Genomic DNA, 17,672 nt, shown 5'->3' with positions numbered 1-17,672 from the left:
TGTTGACTCAGTACGTGCAGGATTTCATTCTAATTCTTTAACTGTTTTTATTTCCTGTAAATAATCCTGCCTAGAGCTGAGGAACATTTTTAAGTAAGGTTTATTCCTCAGTGCTTAACTATAATACATTAATAAATCAGTAGCCAAACTAAATAACTACTGGTTTTTGATTGTATTTCAGCCTTCTCATTTATTTCTGGTTTTCCTCTTTCTCATGTTATGCTGAAAAGAAGTCCAAAATCTACATTTTCTGGCAATTTTGAGATGCCCATAAGAAGGGTAACAGATACTCAGTTCTCCACCAAGCAATCCCTGCCATGTGCTCAGGCAGTGGTGGAGGGAAAAGCACAGCATTAGTTCAGCTTTGGTTCCCTTCCCTTTCTGCGGATCCCATGAAATTGAAAAAGCAAGAAGAAAAATATCAAAAGATCCCATCACATTTTCTCCAGTTTAAAGTACTAACTATCATGTTATGCAAAAGCCTGAGGTAAGCCTCAAAGCTGGATCTCTTACATGGCAATTTCCTTGAAGAGCTGTTGGATCACATTTTTGTAAGGGTTTCTTCTACACACGAGTATTTTATTGCATCTGTTTATCCCAGTAACCTGGAATTCATTTATCTAACAAAGATATTTCCATAAGCAAGCTTCCAACACACAGAGGAAAAATATGACACATCTGCTTTTAGTTTGTCCTTTCTGTGGCTAATTTAAAAATGAACACCAAGGGAAATACGTGTCAGGCACAGAGGATTCACCTCATTACTAGCAAACTTCCAACTCAGAACAGAAAATAAAATCTGAAATAAAGATTTCAAATGCCACACTGCAAACTTCTAGATGGCAACAGCTGTGCCAAACCAGAGAATTAATATGGCTGTGATGGAGTGGAGGAAGGATTGAAATCAGTGGGCAGCTTCTTGGGTACTAAAAAACAGGCAGGGATTTAGATCAACTGGTGAAAAATCCTTTAAATCTTCCAACTTGCTCCCAAGTCTCTTGCACAGTGATCAGATCCTCGTGTCCTCCCCTGAACAGGGTATCTGAGCAAACAGCAGAAATGCCTTCATTTGGGAGCTCAATGCATTTAGAGTCTCTGAAATGGATGTGGGGCCTCTTTCTGCCTTTGTCAGACCAAACCCTAATGGAACTGGGACAAGAACAAGTGCTGAGACATGGAGTGTTATTTCTTGGAGGGAAAATGAGTTCAATGAATGGAAACTTTTGGGCCTTGATGGCTGATGTGTGCACTTAGGGTTCATCATTTGCCCTGCCTAGATGCACATCACTTCTGCCAGAACAAATGAGCATTTTCCTGATTAATCAGGAGCCCTCAGGGAGCTGCTCTTTCTGTACATATATTATGATCATTAAGGAGCCTGACTACCCTGTTCTTGTTGCAGGATGTGGGAAATGCAAAGCAAATTGTGCAAACTATGCTCTGTTTATTGGACACATTTCTCTGTATCCTTTTCAGTAATGGTGTAATTCAGTATTACTGAGATGACAAATGATGTATTTAAGTTCATTTTCCCATGCTGCCTCATAAATGTTATTAACTCAAACATTTAAATGCACAAAGATGGAAATGCTGTGGGGTTTTTTGGCAGTGCTGAAGGAAGCCCCTGTCACAGGGGTGTTTCTCATTGCTGTGTGTGGGGTTGGCAGCCTCAGCCTGTGGCAAGGGGGTCCCAGCTCTCAGCAGGGCACAGCTGAGCAGGGCTGGCTGCTGGAGCCACACAAACCCAGCTGCTGGGCTGGCACTCCTCCCAGAGCATCCTCACACCCCACGGTTTGGACTGAGCAGCAGGACAGGGGCAGGACAGGGGACAGAGCCCTTAACTCTGTTTGCAAGCACACCTTTCACTCTGCAAACAAATTACTGCCTAAACTACATCTGACAGGCTGCAGAGTAATTGCTGTGGGAGCAGTGCCTGACTTTGGGGGGCAGGAGTGGCTGTGTCCACCTGACAATCAGGGGGCTCCTCCCACCCACACAGGTGTCTCACCATTGTTCTGTACTGGACACCTAATTAAACAGCAAATTAACATTAATTGCTACCCCTTCTACTGGCACAATCACCTCATTCTGGTACTGCATAAGGCTGGTGGAGGCTTTCCACTAATGCTTTTCTCACATGAAAGAGAATTTTCCTGATATTGTCCTCTGCTGGGTCTACACTGATTTCTTTTCTAAAGTTTAAAATATATGATGTAGTGCTCTTGAAAAATTAGAAAAACAAATCATCCTGCAGCCCCATAGGTAATGTTTCAAATGCTGGCTAAAGCCTATGTGAAAGGAGAGAGAAATATGCATTTTTTTATTACAAGACCTGAACTTAGAAATTGGCTTCACTTCTCTGACACCCTGGACTGGAGGGCACCATTTTTCTGGCACTCTCACAACTTAACAAGGTCATTTGCACTCCCAGAAGAAACTAAAAATTCATAACTGGAGTTTCAGTTGATTAAAAAAAAGAAGGAAAAAAATACTGATTTGCAGTTTCTTTACATAGAAATATATTCAGGGAAACATTGGGATCTTATCGCTACAGTTGCAGTCTTAAATAGTTCATTTATTAAGAAAGTTCAATGTTTATTTAAGCATTTCAGTTCCCCTTTAAAAATAAAATCTAGAAAATAAATAAAGTTCAATGTCAAAAAATCCATAGCAGAGTATTCTTGTATTAATAAAACAATGGGAATAATACAGATGTCCTTGAGAGTAACTCTTTCTTACAGAGATAAGGTAGTGATTAATGGGAAATTTGTTCTTGCCAGAGGTGGCTTTCAACAGTAAGTAAATAAATAGTATGATCCCATTCTTGCAGTCTACCTACCATAAATATTATTAATCTGGTAATAGGAAGCTGTAATACTGCTGGCTATTCAGAGGTTAAGATTCTGAAAACACCCTTGCCCCTAAGGTTATTTTGTTGATGATGTCATTTACTATAATGCCCCAGGAAAAAAAAAATGGCATGGCAACCAATTCAATTCAGTTTTAAAATAATTTCCAGAATAGAATGCTTATTTCTGACAGTCACTGCACCTGGTCAAAATCAGCTAAAGAGCTTAGCCTCAAGGAATGGAACAGCCTCTATGAAGCTGGATTTTAAACCTGAGGGAGTGCTGGAGCAAATTTATATGGGTTATGTCCAGTGGCACATGTGCTGCAGCAGCTGGACTGCCCCTAAGCACTCAGTGGGAAGCAGGACATTGCCAAAAGGCACCAACCTCCTGCAGTTCTCCTTAGCCTGAAGTTATTGCACAAGAGACAGAGGATTTCCAATAGAACCTTAACCAGAAATAGGAAAAAACCCTCCTCCACACAGACATTCCCTTTTTCCCATAGTTTATTTATGAATTCTGAATTTCATGGGCAAAATTTATTAACTAAGTTATTCTGTCAAGAAATATAAATGATGATCATTTGTTAGCTGCACCTCTTGAATAATTGTATCAAAGTGTAATAAAATTATTGAGGGGATTTATTAACCTGATGAAGTAACTCATTAAATCCTTCAAAAGCATTAATGAAGGAGGAAGTTTGGACCTTTTGGTATAATTGGAGATGGGAAATTGTACAGCTGGGCCAACCTGATAAGAAGGATCAGACATCCCAAAACACTTTCATTTAGCTGGTAATTTGGGGCATTTCTATCACTACTCTGGATTTCAACATTATTTTTCTAATCTAGGTAGCTCTGCATCAGAACACAACTATTTTTTTTGTTTTGTTTTGTTTTTGTTTTACTACTTTCTTCTTTCTTCTAGCAACTTTGGACTGAATGAAGCTCTTGTGTGAGATGTGGCTGGGGTTCTCTAAGGCTGATCTGTCTGCTGTTAACTGAGGGTGGCTGGACCAGCCCAGGACAGTTTTGACCACAGGTTTTAAGAGAACATTATTCAAAGTTTCTGTGTAAGACCTGGCTAAGGAACACAGGGGTCAAACAAGGCTGAAGTCAAAACGTCAGATGTGCTGTGCTGATTCGTTTGCACAAACAGCCATCAGTGACAGCAAACCCTGCTCAGGGTTGGATTTTAAAGCTGGATATTAGAAAGAGGGTAGGAGAGCTGATCAAAACATCAGCTGTGCTGTGCTGATTCATTTGCACAAACAGCCATCAGTGACAGCAAACCCTGCTCAGGGTTGGATATTAAAGCTGGATATTAGAAAGAGGGTAGGAGAGAAAGGATCAGAGTGCCTTGTGCACCTGAGGATCAGTGCTGGGATCACCTGCTGCATTTCCAGGCAGCTTTCAGTGAAGTAGCAGTTGCTATCCCATTTTCCATCTGCAGAGAGCACCTAGTTCAAGCCAGAGCTGAGTCCATTTATAATGTTTTTAAAACCACTGAATGGGTACGTCTGCACTGTTCCAGTGTGCAGCATTAAAGATCTTCCAAGCACTCAGGGAGCATCACTGCTGGAGGTGCTGCTCTAACCCAGTCCAGCAGGACAGGGGTTGCATGTGGCTACAGCTGTGTGGCACCTGGGCTGGGAGAGAGGAGCTCTGGAGCAGACAATTATTTCCAACATTACTCGTGGTGTGGCTGATTTATGGTGGGCTGGAATCAGCAGCATGAAATGAGGGTTGTTACAGAACTGTTCTTTATGATCAGGTGGTGGCACGTGAGCTTCTGCTGACTGATGACATTCACAGGACTAGGACATCTGAGAAACAGAAAAGTCTGCTTTCAACCCCCTGTCAAGCAGTTTTTATGAGGAGATTTGAAAACATGCAATTTGTGTCTTCCTCATAGTTCCTGTGCCCTGGGAAAACTGAAGCTGGTCTTTGTAGCTTAAATCAATTAGGAGAAGGATGTAGGATGTCTTTTTTGTTTTAGGCATGCATTTTTCATGGTTGCATTCCAGATAAAACACTGTTGTGTCAGGGATTCTAATCACCTTTCAGCCATATATGTAAAATACTTGTCTCTGAAAGAGGTAATGAATGTGCTATCCCTGAGGCTTGGAGGCTGCTGGGATGTGAAGTGCAGCTGTAATGAAGGGAGACGTGGGCATTATTCTCAGACCTCCCACCACCACTGCCTCGGCTGCCAGCGTGCAAGATGAGGTAGAGAATGGGCAAAGTCAAAATAAATTCACTGTACAACACTTTCCAATAAGGTCACCTCTGGTGGAAGGCTGGTATTTAATGGCCACCAGCTTCATTATAAATCTGTTTTCGTCAGCGTCTGCTCTGCTTAAATTGTGAGTCTTGGGAGAGGTGAAAAGATTGATTTAAAACAGACCTATGGGCTGAGCAGGTGGGGAGGAGAAGGGAGCAAATATGTCATGTGGAATCATGACTTTTCAGGTGATCTACACATCACTGCCTGTCTTTTGGACCTCAGCCCCTGTTCTAAATAGCTATTTAAGTACTTGGATTTGACAGGCAGAGCAGGAGCCAAGACCTGCTGCAGGCTGGGCAGCATCTCCCCTTCCCAGGTGAGCTGGCTCCAAAGCAAAGACAATATAAATGTGTTTGTTCCCTCACTCCCTGCAGCTGCACAAGGACCCAGGCTGACACTGGTTCTTTTGCAAGGGAATGCATCAGATGGTAGGTGGAAGCTGCTCTTGTTCTCAGCCAAAAGATCACAAGAAAAGGCATTAATTTAAATTTTCAGTCATCAGTTTCATTCCTTGCTCATGCTGAAGAACATAGCAGTTTTGGCAAGGATAGGTTAATTAAGAAGAGAAGCAAAGCGTTTGCCACCCTGATTTCTATTTGTAGAAATGTGCATTGCTTAGAAATGTTATGTTTACCTAAAATAGAACAACTGAAATATGCACTTTTTATTAGCACTTCTTGACTGTTGAATAAAATGTGACACAAAGATAAGGGAACACAGGCACATTACAGGCATGATACATTCTGAACATGCTGCTCTCAGCTAAAGAATCCAACACTTAAATATGTCAATATTACATTATTAGTCTGCTTCTGTGTTTGCTTCTCTGAGAGAGATGAAGCGAGCATGACTTAAATAATTTCCAAAAAAAAAAAAAAAATAGAAAATCTATGTAATTATTGAAGCAGTACAAAAGAGGAAAATCATAATGGTTTCCAATCTGACAGTCCCCATTTCTTAGCTCTCTGACTCTTGTAAAATTTCGTGTAACATGCTGCTATTTTGAGAAACATTAGCTCTTGTCTCTCTTCTACAGTCTGCTAAAGAGGCTGTATTTCTCCTAACCTTGCAGATGACAAAATGCACTCCTTCACCATAGCCTACACAGTGCTGGATCATTTCAGGCTTTTCGAGTAAATGACACGCAGCTCTATAACTGTATGATTAGGCCCATAGATTACCAGATTACAGCTATAAATCTTCACCATAGCTACCACTCACTTGGCAGAAATAGTCAAGTTTCATCATTTGTTCTCATGTAGAAAACATGCTGTGAAATGCAGCCTCAAAGGTCACCAGGATGGCATTTCCTTTTGTGGCCCTTAATAAACTTGCAGCTAATGCAGTAATTACCAAGCCCAATTACCCCTGTGATGGCTTCAGAGAATTTCTTTCCCAAAGTCTGGATAGTCAGATTCCACTCCCTTCAGTTAATAAATAAAATAGATTCAGCTATTCCTACAGTTGTTAGACATTTCTGAAACAGGCTATTTGTAGAATGAGGGAGTTGTGCCAACAGAACCTGAGTGGGGTATTTTAATGGCACTAAAAATATTTTAAAAAGGTGCATGGACACCCTTATTTCAGTGCTAGCTTTATTTAAAATAATGTGTTCCTATCTACCTCAGCTAAATCCAAATAAACTGAAATGGAAAACATTGCCCAGCTTTTGATATACACATAATTCCCCATAATTTTGCATGTATGTACATACATAAAAATACAGCCTACTATATCTGATGCAGCTCCTTAGCTTGTGAGCTGGAGTCACAGACTCAGCATTTCCTTAAACACAGAGTTTGGAGACATTGTACAAACGAACCCATTCCCTTTGTTAGCTACAAAGGGGTTTGACAAGCTACACAGCTCTTGTTATAACTACATTTATATTACAGCTGCTAAGTGCTAACTTGTGAGTTGCACCATTTAGAAAAGCCAGAAAAGGAACTGCTATAATCTACTCCTTTGGCACCAGTCCAGCACTGATAGAAGCTCCTCAAATCACAACATATTTGACTGAAATGATGCCAGTGGAATAATTCTTTACAAAGAAGAGCTAAAGTGTGATATGTTAGAAGTAGCTGGGCCATTATTAGGAGTTCCAGCTCTTATTCAGATACAAAGGAAGGCAACTACATCTTTATACCAAGCATATGGGCATTATTATCCCTTTTTCCTGCTCTTCCTTTTGGTTTCCTTGGGGGAAATAATTGCTAGGGCTGCTTCCAAGAGTTTGAACTCCAGGTACCTGACATGCACCTGCCACGAGTTCAGCAGAGCAGAATGGCATTTAACAGCGTCCCTATTTGCCTCACCCTCCAAAGTTCAGCTGTTATAACAGCAGGATTTTAGTCTGGTTTCTTTCATCTTTGAGAGATCACTTTCCTGTTTGTTTTATTTATATGTAATAGGCATTTAAAACGATGCCTGCTGATTTTAGATATATTTCAGCTCTCCCCGAATTACTCTGGGTAATTCCTCCTTTCCTGAAGTAGTCAAAAGGAAATCACTAATTTTCGGATAAGCCCAGAATTCCATCTTGTTTCTATTTGTACACTGATGTGCAGCTATTACTGACAAAAACCTTGGATCTTACTTAGCAGTGTCTTCAAGGGATAGAGATGGAAAAGAAATATAGGTACCTCCTTTTTGTACAAGAGGATTTATCCAAAATACCCCAAATGTAGAAACCCTTCAGGCATGCTACAAAAATATTTGCTTGGGAAGAGTGCTGGGAAGGATTGAGTGTAGGCCAGGCAGGGCAGTAGGACAAGAGGTGATTTTTCGAAGATGTCTGGCTGTGTTTGGCTGCCAGGTTTTCCCTGTTACCTGTATTTCTGCTTGGTGTTGTCTGTGGCTTTGGATCAGCACCTGCTTTCTCATTTAAGATCATGTAAGTAAAGAAAAGCTGGAGAGCAGCTAATGAAATTATTAGGTGAATAAAATGTATGAACCTGAGAAGTTCATATTGTGCATATGAAGAACTGCCATGTTCAATAAGGGCAGTAATGGATTATATGTAAGAGGAAACTTCTTGATGAGATGAGTGAAAATTGCTTTGGTAGATTAAGCTCTGTCAATAAAAATCTTCCAAGAATACTGTGACAATCTGTAATAGGGTTGGAATAATATCCCTGCTTGCCTATGATTCAACCCTAATTCCAATGATTATCTGATATGTCCCACAAGCTTGCAATTAATCCATCATTGTCACAAGTATCAGGAATATAATACACTCCTAAAGTCAGCAAAATAAATTCCTACAACAAGCTAACCTTCTTACAGTAGGTAATTTCAGGAAGAGAACTCATGCACACAGCATATTTGACTACTACACATCACCTAAACATATTAACAAACACAACATAATTTTTTTTTTTTGTTCTCTATGTTTGTGAGACACATTTGGATTTCCATCCATTCCAATATTAGTATGGAAGATAAACATAAGCTTAGTCCATTAGTCCAGTTTAAACATTCCTGCTTCACAATACAAAAAACTATTCAATTATTGTGTTTCAGATGTTGGAAACTCCATCAGTCTTGCCAAAAGAAGTGGAATGGAAATAGCCTTTTTTTGTCATGGTATCGAAGAGTGTTGTACATTGGTGCCCTCTGCACACACTCCAGAGAACTGCATTGCTTTGCTTTGGCTTAAAATCAACTTGAAAATGGTGTGAGAGATTTAAATAATTAAACACTTGTACAGGAGCTTAATGAAATGAATAAACCATTGCAATGACAAAGAGTTACATATTATTAATTTTAAAATAGCAGAAAAAGCTATTTTCCCCAACTAGAAGTGTCACTGATTCAGTATTTTCACCAACAATTTACAATTTTTTCCTAGGAAAAGCCCTGTTTCCCCTAAAGAGAAGTGCCCTCCTTTCAAATAATACCTTATTCCTATTAAAGTAATTTAGAAAGCAACCAATTCAGGAACCTACTTTTTAAAAATAAAACCAGGCCTTGGCTGGCAAACCCTTCAGAGGAGAAAGTGCCATTTACCATCTGGCTGTAGGGAAGCAAAGAGGATGAGACTGTAACTGTTAGGGATTAGAAAGTAGAAATAAAATATGACTTACTGTTGAACCAATGTGCTCGGCCTTGTCTCTGGCCTGCCACCAGTAGTGGCTGTGAGTTACTACAGAGGGTTCAGGTGGAGAGAACCCAACAATAACAAACACCAGTGTGGCACATAATAAACAAAACAAAACAAAAAAAGGAGATTAATCAAATTATTAAACCATGTTTTAAAAACCCTCAGTTATGCATTTTACTGGCAAGTCCTCTCACACCCCAGAGGTTTCATGCTGCAGAACAGACCCCAATATGTTGTGTGGCCTCATCACCTTGTGTGACAGCAGGATTACAGCACGCAGAACGGGGAGATGCACTCGCTGCTGTGTTCTGACACCTTTGAAAGTGATGTTTGTTGTTGGAAAGCCGTTCAGAGGCGTGAGTGTTAGAGAGGAGCCTAAATGGAGCCCCACTGTTCCTTTGTGTGCTGTCCCAGCTCGCTGTGCTGCTGACAGACAGCACCATTAAGCAGTCATTAGCACCACGCCTGAAAGCTCGGCTTCTGCGGGTAATAACGGGGCTATTCAATATTTGGGGCCTTTGTAAGAAAGAGGGCACCTAAATGAGAATAATGAGGTCATTCTATGACATGCCTGAGGATATGAAACCATGGGTAACTTTTTAGCCCGTTTGATATGTGAACATACACGTTCAGCTGTGACAGATTATTTCTAGCCTTGGAAAAAAAATAAAGCTGCTTCCATTAAATCACACCATGCAACATCAGCACCAAGTGGCAATCAAAACACTGTAAAACACAGCCTTCAAAACAATTCTGTGTAACCCAATCAAAAAGACAACATATATGGAACAGATATGTGAAATAGAGCAAGGGTTGAGACAGTGTCAGAAAACCAGTGAAATTTAACAGTTAGGAAAGGATTTCATCGCTAAAAGGATTGTTTCCAATTCTGCTTTTTTTTTTTTTTTCATCGAATGAGATGCTATTTTGGCTTTGAAAAGATGAACAAACTGAAATTTTAATTTTAGACCTGCTTCTTGCTTAGAGCAGTGGCTGTTTCTTGTTAAACTGGCTCACTTTCCCAACATTTCACAGAAGGTTTTTTGCACCCCAGGGCTATTTCAAGATTCCTGGTGCAGTGGAGCAGCCTGGATTGCAGGGGAGCTGTGTTGAGCACCCCCTGTGCACCACAGGCTCTTGGGCAGGCCCTGTTCCACGTCTCACCTGTGTCAGAGTGAACCTACAACTGCACAGGTCCAGGGATTAATAGGGTTTAGTTTGTGGTTTAATACTCTGGTAAACAGCAGTAGGAAAAATCTCCCTTTTTTGAGTTATTTCCCATGTTTCTGCCATCTGGAATTTTCCTGGGTGTGCAAGTGTCATCTGGCTCTCCGGCTGTGCTGGCCCCTCAGCCCTTTTGGGAAAGCTCAGTGACCTTTACTGAACAAGATGACAGAATCATGGAATAGTTTGGGTGGGAAGGGACCTGTAGAGGTTCTCCTGGAGCAAACAGGGATGTCTTCAACTAGACAAGATTGCTCAGAGCCCTGTCCTAACCTAACCTTGGATGCTTCCAGGGATGGGGCATCACCACCACTCTGGGCAGCTGGTGTTTTACCACACTCATCATGAAAGATTTCTTCCTTCTATCTACTCTGTGTCCACCCTGTTTTAATTTAAAACTATCACCCTTTGTTCTTGTCTGGTTTAGCCTCATTTTTACTGTATTTTCATGTTATATTTTTTTAGGGGTGTCACATGTGCAATTAGGGAGATCTGCATAATACAACTTCTTTGTATTCAGCTTTAGCATGTCTGGTTACTGTCAGGCCCTAAAAGCAGGGACACAGCTGCTGAAATCTCAGCTCCAGGAGCTCCCCCTGCCCTGGGCACCCTCAGCAGGGGCAGCTGCTGGAGGATCAGGAATTGTGAGCCTGGCTCAGGATGCTGCCTGTGCTTGGGAAGGACTTTTCCCTCACTGGCTCTTGCACCAGCACCTTTCACCCACCTTGTGCTTGGACAGATGAAAAGACCACAGCAACCACTGCAAAATTATTCCTGAGGTTTAAAAAAGGAGAGTGGCTGCTGTAGCAGGTGAAACACTTGGTGCTCAGAGAGTTCCACCTCTTGGCAGGCAGCTTCTCTTTGTACCAATATGTGGGATACCCAGAGGGAAACAGACTTTGCTGCTGCTCCACTTTCTCTCCTTTTAATTTCCATTTTCTTCACCTTATTGTTTTCTACAGGGGATTAACTCAGCAGTTCCATTTGGACTAGAAGGAAAGGTTTAATTCAAATTATTCAGGGACTCAGCAGGCTGTGTGTTAAACTTTTGGACTTCATCTAACCCTCAAGCTAATTAAAGTGGTTTTTTAATTAAAAAAGATTAATGAGTGATTGCCCTTTTTTAGTGGATACTTTTAAGATTAAGCCTCTCCAATATTATAATTGGAGTAATATGCACATGGCCTATCTGAGAGGCAATCACAAACAGAGAATAGCACACAGTGTTTGTTTTATACTCCTAATGTTTCATTAGATGTTTGCTGGTTATGAATTATCTATCAGCTCAAACATAACTGTTAATTCTGGTTGCTTCTTGAATCACTACCTTGAATTTGAACAAAACACTGTCCTGGAAAAAGGGGAAGAGAGGAAAAGGGACTGCTCCATGGTATCTTTTTAGTACATAAAATAAAGCTTTTTTAAAATAAAGTAGAGATTTTTAAATGCAGTGGTTATTGATTAGCAGAAGGGATAGAAAAGACAACGTGGTTTCTCAGTGCTCTCTCAAACAAAAGATGGTGTAACCCCTCTCACCAGCCTGGCTCAGCCCCTCTCCACTTCCAAGGTGGACAGAATCAGATTCCAAGAGTTGTTCCTGGGGGATTTTCATGCATCTTTATCTTACTCATGAGTTATACCTTGGGCAGACTTCTTTTCAAAGTTGGAAAAGTGGTTCTGCTGTTGATTCAACTACCTGCATAAGTTGATATTTGAATATGACATGGATTCCTTGAAGACTAAAATCTGTGAAGTTCTATTAAAAGCCAATGGATAATGCAGGGTAATTGCAGGAGGCAAGCCTGGCTTTCCAATGTGAAGAGACATGAAATAAATAAATAAAAAGAAGATAGATGGTGTTGGTTTTCATCAGTTGTTCAAATGCAGGATGTTTTAAACAATTTGAGTCGGTACTAATGAGTCTCACATTATCAGAACCTCATCAGCAGAATCTAAAAAACTCCATTTGAACTCTTTCATTGAAAGTTTCTATTTGGCATAACAAAGCAATTGTTTGTCTCAAGCACAAAAATGCTGTTGAGAAGAAAGTGAAGCTGGTTTGGAATCTGCCAACTTAGGAATTCTTCTCCTCTGGATTCCATTGTATCTGAACCACCTTACTTTTTACATGGCTACATAATTCGGATCACAGCGTTTCTGAAGTAATTTAATGGCAAGAGTTCTCATGAAAAAAATCCCAACTTGCTGCCTTGTCACACCACTGCTGTTCACAAGAGGTAATTATGAAAAGGAGGATGATCTGCCAATCACAAGGGGGTTTTATAAGCTATGCCTTTTCCCATTGATTTTAATACAATATATATTTGTCTTTCTAAAATAAGGATTCCTTTTTTCCAAAGGAATTAATGTTTGATAATAACTGGTGTGATTTTTTTTTTCTCCTCTCTAGTGTTCATAATGGCTTCTGGGCTTTTGGTTTACCCATTTGGTTTCAACTCTGCTACTGTGAAGAGATTCTGTGAGAACTCAGACATCTACTATGCAGGAGACTGCCAGATTGGATGGGGGTACATGCTGGCAATTGTTGGGGTCATGTTGTCTGTCTTTTTACCATTCTTTGCAAAATATGCACCAAAAGAGCACATATCTCCAACTCCAATACCTACTATTTTATAGTATTTTATTACTGTTTAAGAACAGAACATTCCTGTCTACACTAATGGGCAGAAATTATTAAAGCACTTCCAGTTGGCTGTGTTGCTAAAGAGAGGAGAGGAGATGGGGAAGAGAAGGTCAGATTGACAAAGACCAAAAGTGCATTGAAAGTCTTCCGTAAGCGCGAGCAGCGAACACTCTGGAATTGAAATAGGATTAATCAGCAGCCTTTACACTGCTCTAAACAGATAATGGCATACTGCCTTAGACAAAAAAATCAGCAGTTTATCCTCAAAACATCTGTCTACCTCCCAGTTTCTTTTGTGTCTCAAAATTGTGAGTCTTAAAAGCTTCAATTCACTTTTGATATATTGTGAAATGTCAGAACTTTTATGAACCCCGTAACTTTAAAATCAATAATGATATTTTGTTACAATTATTTTGATTAGCGAAAAAGCACCTACTAGTAGCCACAGCCTAAAATTAAGATTGATAGCTAAAAAGAATTGTATACAAGCAAAGTTTCTTTTTAATCTATATATTTTAGCAGCACCTGCATATTGTAAGTTCTGGGCACAGTTTTTACTTCTGCTCTAATTGCCAAGATATAGAGACATCTTCATGAAGTCTTGGGTAAAATTGAAATTTCTTTTTTTTCTGAGAACTCCAACTACTTCCAAGGGCTTCACGACGATTTAGTACTTTAATAACAGGAAAAAAAAATCCTAAGAATTTGTTCTCAGTATTTCTTTAATTATAATTCTAAGTGGACTTTAACAAAATGTTTTGAACTATAACAGCTGTAGATTTTTGGTTTTGTTGTTTAAGGCTGAAAAGAAAAAAAATCTCTGTTTACAAAAATGTCTGTGCCCAATGGCCCTTATCTGTAGTGATAATACGAGGCAGAATGAACTAATTCCAGTATTTCCATTGCAATTCAGAGTCCAGATTGTAAAACAAAAAAAGTGAACTGAAATGCTATTGAACATGACCAGCAAAAATCTGATGCTGTGTCAGAAGTACAAATGGCCATATTTCATTAGTCTGTGTGGAAATTTTGTGAGGTCTGATTTCCACAACAGCACTGAATTCATTATTATCAAGCATTGAAATAAGTGCACTTGATTGCCTTAAGCAAAAGAAACATTGGGTTCTAATCTCACACCACTGTTGTATTTTTTCATTTAAAATAAAATTTTAATTCTAATTCTATTCTCATCTTTTATTTTCTATTATTTATTAAAAAGAAAAATCACATAGATTATATTTAATTCAGAGGTGTACTTCTTAGTTTTGTATTTTGGCACAAACCAGGTGATCAAATTTATTATTCTTCACTTAGCTGAGTCCAACTGATTCCTGAATTTTTATTTTTTTTAAGGGAAGGTGTACATGAAGGGACAGACAGAGACATGTTGAGGATGTATAAGAAAATGCAAACAGAACAATCACTGTGTTATTTTAATATACATCAATGACTTCTGCAGTCTTGTTTACATTCCTCACCCTTCTAAACTTCAATGGAACATTGTGTTGTTTTCCAAAATAATTGTCCTGTTGTTACATTTCCATGCACTCTAAAAGCAATTTCTGCACACAAACTTAGCAAGTTCTTTGAAATGCAGATCCCAATGCAGAATTAAGTACACTGAGAAAGAGAGCATGAGTGCTCTGCACTTTTGCTCACAGGGACTGAGAAATTAAATCTTCCAAATATTTAACAAAATAGGCTGAAGGAATGCCCTAAAGTAAGAAGAATAAATTTCAGTCACTTCTGTATATTAATGTGCTTTTCAGTGATGTCTTACACTTTTTTTAATGAATGGCTGAGATTGATAATTTTCATGTAAGAGTCAGAAAAGTGAGGAATAAAAACAACATGCAAAAAGAAAATAATCACCACAAAGTAGAGAGACAGAGATGCAGGCTTTTCTTTCCTAACCAACCTGTGCCTTTACACTAGAACCATTATACAAGACAGGATCAATATGGTCAAGAAAAAAAAATCACCCAACAACTGAAAAATGTTGAGTAGTGTGTATAAACTGTAATGAGTAGGGTTTTTTGTTTTGTGTAATGTTTACGACTGTTCACTTAATGTTTCACTAGAAAAAGTGATTTGTTAGTGTCAAATAGAAACTTCTTTTGCAAAGATCTAAACACTTCCTGAAAAGAAAAATTAATTTAGATTTTTATTAACAGCCATAACGTCCCTAGTAGACAAAGGACCTATTCCTGTCATTACTTATTAACACAAGTCTCACATGTGCAAAACTGCAAGCATCAATCACTTAACTGGAAGCAGTTTTAAATTACTGTTACAGCAGTCTCACAATTCACCACACTGCTGTACCAAATCCTTTACTTCTTAAAGCTCAGCTTCTGTTGTGCAAATCATCAAACTCTGCATCTTGCAAAATTCTGCACCTTTTATCAGTCAAGCTAATGCTTCCATTAGAAGCTTCCTTTAACATTTTATAACATTTTTATAATATTTAAATAAATCAAACACATGTACATGACCTCTACCACTGGATTGGCAAAACCCTCCTTGAAGCATCCATGCTCTGAGCCCGCTTCACACTGAAGGTGTGGTGATAATTCCAGTGATCCCTGCAGCAGTTGGTAAAGCACATCCTTTAGATCTCACCTGTTGCTGACAATGCCTGTGCTCACACTGACAGATCACTTTTTTAAATAAAGACTGTCTGCGCGTTAAACTGTGTAAAAGCGTTCTCCTGTTACAATTTGCTGGACCAGGTTCAAGTTTTATTCTAAATATATAATTTTTTAAGTGTAACTAAAAGCTGTATTTTCCATTAATGTGTTTCTGCGTTGACTAGCTGGCTCCTTTTTAGAATATTAACTGTTTTCTGTATTTGACTTGTTGGATACAATATTTCAATTATTTTAAATGTGAAATTTCCAATTGCCAACACTGTATAATAAAATAATAATAAAAAAAAAAACATACTGTTTGCTATTTTCTTGACAACTCTTTTGTTTTGCAATTCCCAAGAGATCTGCTACAAAGCTTCTGAAGTAGGGGAAAAGGAAATAGGAACAGCAGGAATAACCTATGAAAGGTAGTGTTTGAAGGCAAAGGCACATAAACATGTACATGGTCCATCTGTCATGAAGGATATTTCTATGGCAAAGACAAGGAAGTTCTGTGTTCAAATAATTCTTTCTTTTCTACTTCCTCTGTGTCCTTGGGAATCTTCCTACAGCCTCAGGGGATGTTGTTATTTTATACAGGTATTTTACTGATTATTTAAAAAAACCCATGAATCAGGTACCACATAAATGGGAACCCAATGAACACCACACAGCATTTGTTGGATAACACAGGACAGTGGTATTTTCAAATGTTTAACCAGATGTTCACAGGTAGTTTTGGTAAATATTGTAGCATGTCCACCCTTTATATAACAATTAGTTAAAACTGGGGTTTGGACAACCATTTTGATTTTTACATTTCATTCATAGTTTTTACATATGCTGTCATCTCAACATCTGCATTTTTAACAAAGTCTTGGAAAGTGTTCTGTTCTTGAGCAGTTGCTGGTCTTACAGAGACACACTTGAAAATGTTCTTTTTTGCATCATAGGTTCCCATGCACCTGTGCACTCGACCTCTAATGAGTCGTGGAAGCTCACGGTCCTTCATCAAAGCATAATAAACACATAAAACAATTATATCACCTCACATAAAAGCTTTCCACATGGCTGGTTTCTGAGGGCTACGTAAAACAGAAGACCTTTACATCAGCTTTTTTCCTGTTACAAGCCACTTAAAAACTAAACTCAAAGTCCCACCTGTTTTTCTGAAACAGAAGTCTGAGGATGCCTAAGTAGTGACTATTGCTCTAAATTGGGAACAATAGGGTAAAAACATTCAGCCTGCCTTTTGCACTGTGAATTCATGTTTTCTCTTTGCATTCATAAAAAGGATTGGAGCTAGTGGTGACTGTTACGTGTGGACATAGAATACTCACAATTTCATAAAACACGCAAGGCAGGGTCTCCTTTCCATCTCTCAGAAGAAAGTTCTTTGCCCCATATGCTCCAGGTGTGACTGCAGAATCCAGTGTGCCTGTCCCATTAAGCAAAAATTAATCATTCCAAGATTAATTGTATTAAAATTATTGTAAAACTGTATCACTCTACAGAAGATTCCTACTAAACAGGAAAAATTTATTCTAACATATTCTAAAAACAAGGAAAGAAACAGAATGGAAAAACTTGATGTTGGAGGATGACTGAAGTGTTAATTTTGTACCTGTTTCAGTCACCTTTGATAGCTGAATGGAAGGGAAATTGATGGTGCTCATGCCAATATTTTGTGGGTTTAAGTATTTCAGCTATTGAAAAATTCTCACTTGTTGTTGCCCTAGCATTATTAGCAGATTATATTCTTATAATGCTTACCTAAAACTTCAAATAACAGTGCAGTTTTATAGGTATACTGGCTCCAGTGCCTCACACTTTGAATGACTGCAGACAGGATTCGCAAAGAATTCTTTTTTATTTTAGTTTTCACTTGAGATGATGAAATTTCCTTTCAGATGAAGACAAAAGTTTAAGTTAGACAT

The 17,672-nt window shown here is 38.9% G+C and overlaps 2 protein-coding genes across 5 annotated transcripts in view; one reads left to right on the top strand and one right to left on the bottom strand.

The window, feature by feature from the left end:
• The window catches only part of LHFPL7 (LHFPL tetraspan subfamily member 7), a 58,856-nt gene extending 42,891 nt beyond the window's left edge, over positions 1 to 15,965 (top strand). The window contains exon 3 of the mRNA XM_053995502.1: positions 12,872 to 15,965. Coding sequence (XP_053851477.1) covers positions 12,872 to 13,098 — 227 coding nt within the window. The 3' untranslated portion in view covers positions 13,099 to 15,965. The remainder of the gene's footprint in view (positions 1 to 12,871) is intronic.
• The window catches only part of SPATA22 (spermatogenesis associated 22), a 45,904-nt gene that overhangs the window by 25,108 nt on the left and 3,124 nt on the right, over positions 1 to 17,672 (bottom strand). Inside the window, exons 7-10 of one of the 4 annotated variants that reach the window (XR_008440123.1) lie at positions 17,509 to 17,638; positions 17,076 to 17,173; positions 9,221 to 9,279; positions 4,603 to 4,674 (exon numbers count right to left, since the gene is read on the bottom strand). Coding sequence is in view for 3 of the 4 variants with exons in the window: in XM_053995498.1 (XP_053851473.1) it covers positions 16,550 to 16,741; positions 17,076 to 17,173; positions 17,509 to 17,638 (420 nt within the window). In the remaining variant the exon portion in view is untranslated. Of the gene's footprint in view, positions 1 to 4,602; positions 4,675 to 9,122; positions 9,280 to 15,973; positions 16,742 to 17,075; positions 17,174 to 17,508; positions 17,639 to 17,672 lie in introns of those variants that run through there. The other 3 variants (XM_053995500.1, XM_053995498.1, XM_053995499.1) reach the window with 3 other exon arrangements.

The sequence above is a fragment of the Vidua macroura genome, chromosome 20, assembly GCF_024509145.1.
Source record: "Vidua macroura isolate BioBank_ID:100142 chromosome 20, ASM2450914v1, whole genome shotgun sequence".
Lineage (NCBI taxonomy): Eukaryota > Metazoa > Chordata > Aves > Passeriformes > Viduidae > Vidua > Vidua macroura.
The sequence above is the reverse complement of the archived record's forward strand: the minus strand, read 5'-3'. Positions and strand labels throughout refer to the sequence as shown.